General features: G+C 41.8%; 1 protein-coding gene across 1 annotated transcript; it reads left to right on the forward strand.

Moving 5' to 3' along the window:
• The first annotated feature begins 613 nt into the window (after positions 1–613).
• Positions 614–1723, forward strand: LOC142217097 (N-formyl peptide receptor 3-like). Its single transcript, XM_075285289.1, has one exon. It carries the CDS (start codon positions 614–616, stop codon positions 1721–1723), a length of 1110 nt encoding a protein of 369 aa, XP_075141390.1.
• Positions 1724–7577: the final 5854 nt, after the last annotated feature.

A 7577-nucleotide genomic window follows, 5' to 3' on the forward strand; every position in this document is an offset into this window, starting at 1 on the left:
GTCATCCTCTTTAAATAATATAGAGCACCAAGAAAAGAACAAGCTCTTCTATAGTACCTCCATAATAATGCCTTCAACACTGCCCCATGATAATAAAAGCCATAGTGCCCCCATGATAGCCCAACTCCCGCATTACTATGACAGCCACAGTACCCCAGTAATGATAACCACAAGGCTCCTATAACATTGAAAGATACAGTACCCAACTAATAACAGCCAAAGTACCCCAATAATAGTGACAGTCACAAGACCCCTATAACATTGACAGCCACAGTACCTCACTAATAATAGCAGCCAAAGTACCCCATTAATGATAACAACGCCCCATTAACAGTGACAGCCAGAGCACCCCAATAATAATGACGACTACCAGGCCCATATAAGAACGCCAGCCTCAGTAATCCACATATAATGATAGATGATACAAGGCCCCTATAATAGTAACAGTCAGAAAGCCTTCCCATGAAGATTCACCATGTAACCTCGGAGTGTCCAATGCCAATGTGAACCTAAACCCAAGCCATGAGAATAATTTGTGTTGTAACCTTTTGAATTTCCAATGACAGATTCTTACCGAATGTCTCTGCTCATTTCTAGGATCTAACCCTGGACAATGGCTTTACCCCAAGGCCTCTGTTATTCCATGGCAGATATAAGTCATTTCATGGAACGCATTGACTTTTACTCGTCTGCCATTGTGTATCTCACTTTTGTGATGTCCATTGTCATCTGCCTGGTGGGGTTGGTGGGAAACGCAATTGTTATCTTTTTTACCGGAGTCATCATGAAGAAGCACAAGTCTAAATATTGGTTTCTGAATTTGGCCATTGCCGATTTCTTCTCTCTCCTGATTTTACCCCTTCACGCTATCGCCGTTTTTAAAGGCACCTGGCCATTTGGACCGCACATGTGCAAAGTTTTTCTCTTCTCTTTATGCGTTAATATGCACGCTAGCATCTTCATTCTTATGGCTTTAAATGTGGCCAGAGTATTGTCTGTAGCAAAACCAATGTTTCATCTCAAGTTCATGACCCAACGCGTTTCACTGTGGATTTGTTCTATAATCTGGGTTTTCACACTCCTGTCCAGCAGCCCGGTGTTCTTCTATACTGGGGAAGTGAAAATTGGAGAAACTATCATTTGTAGCTTCTTAGGTAGCGAGAGCTTTAATGCTGCGATAGCCAACAATTGGACTAATGTGAGTATTGAGAACGCTACAGGAGACATGAATGTTTCTGAAATCTACACCACATTCAATCCCTTCTTCAAGGAATGCTTCAATGGCTCATGTTGCGGTGGCCAGGAGGCAATTGAATTTTGGAACCATTTGATGTTTACGGCAAAGAAATTTGTGATCCCTTTCTTTATCATTGGATATTTTATTCCCCTTGGTGTTATAGTAATATCCAATATAACTATCATTGTGCATGTGAGAAGATCCAAGACCATTAATACTCACAGACTCTACCGAATGGTTCTCGCCATCATCGTTGTCTACTTCATAACATGGACCCCAGCAGTCGTGGGAGATCTTGTAATGTACAGCGCTGTTCTCAATATGGACCTCAAACTCTTTCTCAACGTCCTTATATTATTTCAGTTTTTTGTTAACATTGCTTATATTAACAACTGCTTGAACCCGATTCTCTATGTGCTGAGCGGTGGGCGGATAAGAACGGGACTTTCTGACTTCGTAAGTAGCCTGAGAAGTAGCTACAAATGAATGGACAATGTAAGATGTGGATCCACTGCACTCCCACACAATGACCACCGACAAGTGTGACCAAACTGTTTTGCATCCAATTAATGGACAACTTAATATGTAAATCTTCTTATCATTGACTATGCAAGGCAACAGGATTGGGTGGAGGATTTTGTAAAGGGCCACAATAAATATGTTTGTGTTCAGCCCTCCAAATAGATAGGAATGGGTTAATATACTGGTTCTGGTGACACTAACCTATCTATCTGCAGAACTGGGGTGATATGCTGGTTCTGGTGACACTAACCTATCTATCTGCAGAACTGGGGTGATATGCTGGTTCTGGTGACAGTAACCTATCTATCTGCAGGACTGGGGTGATATGCTGGGTCTGGTGACAGTAACCTATCTATCTGCAGGGCTGGGGTGATATGCTGGGTCTGGTGACAGTAACCTATCTATCTGCAGGGCTGGGGTGATATGCTGGTTCTGGTGACACTAACCTATCTATCTGCAGAACTGGGGTGATATGCTGGTTCTGGTGACAGTAACCTATCTATCTGCAGGACTGGGGTGATATGCTGGGTCTGGTGACAGTAACCTATCTATCTGCAGGGCTGGGGTGATATGCTGGGTCTGGTGACAGTAACCTATCTATCTGCAGGGCTGGGGTGATATGCTGGTTCTGGTGACACTAACCTATCTATCTGCAGGGCTGGGGTGATATGCTGGTTCTGGTGACAGTAACCTATCTGCAGGACTGGGGTGATATGCTGGTTCTGGTGACAGTAACCTATCTATCTGCAGGGCTGGGGTGATATGCTGGGTCTGGTGACAGTAACCTATCTATCTGCAGGGCTGGGGTGATATGCTGGTTCTGGTGACAGTAACCTATCTATCTGCAGAACTGGGGTGATATGCTCGTTCTGGTGACAGTAACCTATCTATCTGCAGGGCTGGGGTGATATGCTGGTTCTGATGACAGTAACCTATCTATCTGCAGAACTGGGGTGATATGCTCGTTCTGGTGACAGTAACCTATCTATCTGCAGGGCTGGGGTGATATACTGGTTCTGGTGACAGTAACCTATCTATCTGCAGGGCTGGGGTGATATGCTGGTTCTGGTGACAGTAACCTATCTATCTGCAGGACTGGGGTGATATGCTGGTTCTGGTGACAGTAACCTATCTATCTGCAGGGCTGGGGTGATATGCTGGTTCTGGTGACAGTAACCTATCTATCTGCAGGGCTGGGGTGATATATTGGTGTCTGGTGACAGTAACCTATCTATCTGCAGGGCTGGGGTGATATATTGGTGTCTGGTGACAGTAACCTATCTATCTGCATAGATCTTCATACAACTGTTAAATATTTTGCATTGCCTCCTTTTATTCTGATTGTTATTATTAACATAAACAACATAAAGAACATATCAAAATAAAAAAATTAGAATTCTACCTGTTTGTTTCTTTGATGTTTCTTATTTCTTTGATGTAGCAGAACTGAACAAGGTATTATTTTATTTTTTTTGAAGGGGGGGTTGTCTTCTTTGTTTCTTGTTTGTTTTATTTACAGTCCTGCAACATGTAAAAAAAAAAGCAACATTGAATGACAAAGGCAACACTGTTACATCTGTCTATAAAGTTTCTTCTTTACTGTTTTTTTTTTTTTTTTTTTTTTTGCTTATTTTTTGTTGTTTCTTTAAGATTTTTTCTTAGGTGTTTTGCTTTTTTGCTTTTTTTTTTTTTTTTTTTATACGAACAAAACTGCCTTGAGTGATGAAACTATCATTGTTTTACCTGTACTTGTCTTATCATTGGCATGACCAATAGTTGTTATTATTATTATTATTATTATTATTATTATTATTATTATTATTATTATTATTATTATTAGTTTTGGGCAATTTTATATAAAACCACATTTTGATTACAAATTGAGCTAACAAAGTGACAGATTATCTCGGCCCCTTGTTTACTGCTAGTAATGGTAATGAAGCCGGGGATAATGTGCGCGGTGCGGATATAATGATATTATGGAGTTACTCGCTGTTTGATCCGTGCTGGTCCTGGGGCGATGGATGTACCTTAATATTTTATACCCTGCACTGATGGTCAACACAGCAAACAGGAGCGGATACGAATAGACAAACAGTATAATATATAAGAGGGAGTGATAATGGTCACATCAAGAGAGATTCACATAAAGGATTCCTGTGGTGCTGCGCTGTGTGTATCTATAGGGACAGCGGCATGCAGCTCTGTAGGTCTCCATATCTATGTATGTATAGAGCAGTGGCGTAACTACCACCATAGCAGCGGTAGCAGCTGCCACAGGGCCCGGGACATTAGGGGGTACTATTCCGTTATCGGGCCAGCAGCAGCGCAGTTCAGCAGCAGCTTTCGGGACAGCAGTTCAGCAGCGGGAATTACAATGACATCCGAGGACTGCTGGCCCGATGCTTGTGCCCAGTAACCAGTACATCGATGACCCCCCTCCCCCATCCTTCTCCTCCTGCCAGTGCTGCCCCCCAGCTCTCCTTACATCTTCCCCGTACCCTCTCCCCGCCACACGACTAGGCCTCACCTCAGCGCTAGTACCGAGACCGAAAGGAAAGACACCGGGGCTCAATCCAGGCCCTGACAAGAAACACGCCGACTATAGGAACGGTGAGCTACAGCGAGCCGGAGGGACAAACTTTCTGCAGCGTCCGGCGGCTATCTAGTAGCATTCATTGCTCAAGATTTACGGTGAGGCCTATTACAGGGAGAGGGTACGGGGCAGATGTAAGAAGAGCTGGGGGGCAGCACTGGAAGGAAGAGGAGGATGAGGGCATCGATCGATGTACTGCCTACTACACACAAGCACGGCCTCTATCATCGGGCCAGCATCGGCTTAGTCATGTGGCGGGGAGAGGGTACGGGGTAGATGTAAGGAGAGCTGGGGGGCAGCACTGGAAGGAGGAGGAGATGGAGGGGGGGTCATTGATGTACTGGCTACTGGGCACAAGCATCGGGCCAGCAGTCCTCGGATGTCATTGTAATTCCCGCTGCTGAACTGAACTGCTGTCCCGAAAGCTGGTGCTGAAATGCGCTGCTGCTGGCCCGATAACGGAATAGTACCTTGCTATCATTATTCTTGGAGGTCTTTTCGGACCCCCGAGTATAATGATCGGGGCCCCCTGTGGTGGAATACTTTCCACCAACAGGGGGCCCCGAAGCTGCAGCAACGGCTGAGACACAGGAGCTGCAGCTCGGGCTCCTGTCAGCGCTTCAGGACGCTCCCCCTCTCTCCCCCCTCCCTTTCTCTGCTGTCCTCTGCCCACCAATGAGAGGAGGAGGCGGGGCTTATCCCTGCCGAGCTCCTGCCGTCTGCACTGGAGGAAGAAAGGAAGAAGGAAAATGAAACTAAAGCTACACAGGTAAGTACTGGGGTTACTTATTAATGTCAGGCATATGGGGTGATTACTTGTGTTTTAGTAACTCCATGGGCCTCATATTAATAGCAGTTAACCCCATCATCTCCCTCACATTAACCCCTGTGTGCCTCACCATAAGAGTTACTGATATGTGAGACATATGGGGGTAATAATAATGAAGATACTTTATTATTACCTCCATGTCTCTCACATATCAGTAACTCTTATGGTGAGGCTTACAGGGGTTAATGTGAGGGAGATGACGGGGTTAACTGCTATTAATATGAGGCACATGGAGTTACTAAATTGTAATGCACAGGGCCAGATTTTTTATCCACAATTTGTCCTGGTATAGCGGTCAGTGGTGACGTGACAGTATTTAGTCCTGTAGGGGCCACTAAGGGACATAATACTGTGTGCAGTGGCCACTATTGGGTATAATACTGTGTGCAGGGGCCACTATGGAACATAATAGAGCGCGCAGGAATGCATAGGAGGGACTCGGTCGAGATCTTCGGTGTCGGGGGGGCCCCATGTCAAAAGTTCGCCACGGGGCCCCACCATTCCTAGTTACGCCACTGGTATAGAGATGTATCCTATATAGATACAGTAACAGAGGTTACCATTATACATTACATACTGGATTACTTCTGTCTCATTCATAAAGAACATGGGATAAAGAGGATATAAAAAAGAAAGAAGTAATACAATATATCCTTCTTAAAATGTCTACTAAGTAACTACTTGTATATAAAGATTCTGGAATAGCTCATTGTGATGTTACTCTGTTATTCCTGCTAGAAATTTCTGAGTGATTTGATCTTTGGGTGTTACCAGCCTCTGCACAGTCTGACATCGTCCAATCAGTGCTGGCAGTGCAGGGACACGCCCATGAGGAGTGGTAACATGTAGCTCTATCTATCTATCTATCTATCTATCTATCTATCTATCTATCTATCTATCTATCTCCTATCTATCTATCATCTATCTATCTATCTATCTCCTATCTATCTATCTATCTATCTATCTATCTATCTATCTCTATCTATCTATCTATCTATCTCCTATCTATCTATCTCCTATCTATCTATCTATCTCCTATCTATCTATCTATCTATCTATCTATCTCTATCTATCTATCTATCTATCTATCTATCTATCTCCTATCTATCTATCTCTTATCTATCTATCTATCTATCTCCTATCTATCTATCTATCTATCTATCTCCTATCTATCTATCTATCTATCTATCTATCTCCTATCTATCTATCTCTTATCTATCTATCTATCTATCTATCTATCTATCTATCTCCTATCTATCTATCTATCTATCTATAGATAGATAGATCTATAGATAGATCTATAGATCTATAGATACATAGATCTATATATCTATAGATATCTATCTCCTATCTATCTATCTATCTATCTATCTCCTATCTATCTATCTATCTATCTATCTCTCTCCTATCTATCTATCTATCTATCTATCTATCTATCTCCTATCTATCTATCTATCTATCTATCTATCTATCTCCTATCTATCTATCTATCTATCTATCTATCTATCTATCTCCTATCTATCTATCTATCTCCTATCTATCTATCTATCTATCTATCTCCTATCTATCTATCTATCTATCTATCTATCTATCTATCTCCTATCTATCTATCTATCTATCTATCTTCTATCTATCTATCTATCTATCTATCTATCTATCTCCTATCTATCTATCTATCTATCTATCTATCTATCTATCTCCTATCTATCTATCTATCTATCTCCTATCTATCTATCTATCTATCTATCTATCTCCTATCTATCTATCTATCTATCTATCTATCTATCTATCTCCTATCTATCTATCTATCTATCTATCTATCTATCTATCTCCTATCTATCTATCTATCTATCTATCTATCTATCTATCTCCTATCTATCTATCTATCTATCTATCTATCTATCTATCTCCTATCTATCTATCTATCTATCTATCTATCTATCTATCTATCTATCTCCTATCTATCTATCTATCTATCTATCTATCTATCTATCTCCTATCTATCTATCTATCTATCTATCTATCTATCTCCTATCTATCTATCTATCTATCTATCTATCTATCTGTCTGTCTGTCTGTCTGTCTGTCTGTCTGTCTGTCTATCATCTAGTAGGTAGAAAAGATAATCTAGAATTGTCATTAAATGGGAAACACATGTCAGACATGTCAGGAGGGGTCGCGTCGTTCTCTTTAAATAATATAGAGCACCAAGAAAAGAACAAGCTCTTCTACAGTACCCCCATAATAATGACAGCCATAGAGCCCCAATGATAACAGCCCAACGCAGAACTTAAACCAAGGCATGTGAATAATTTGTGTTGTAACCTTTTGAATTTCCAATGACAGATTCTTACCGAATGTCTCTGCTCATTTCTAGGATCTAACCCTGGACA

Source organism: Leptodactylus fuscus, chromosome 8, assembly GCF_031893055.1.
Source record: "Leptodactylus fuscus isolate aLepFus1 chromosome 8, aLepFus1.hap2, whole genome shotgun sequence".
In the NCBI taxonomy this organism is placed as follows: domain Eukaryota; kingdom Metazoa; phylum Chordata; class Amphibia; order Anura; family Leptodactylidae; genus Leptodactylus; species Leptodactylus fuscus.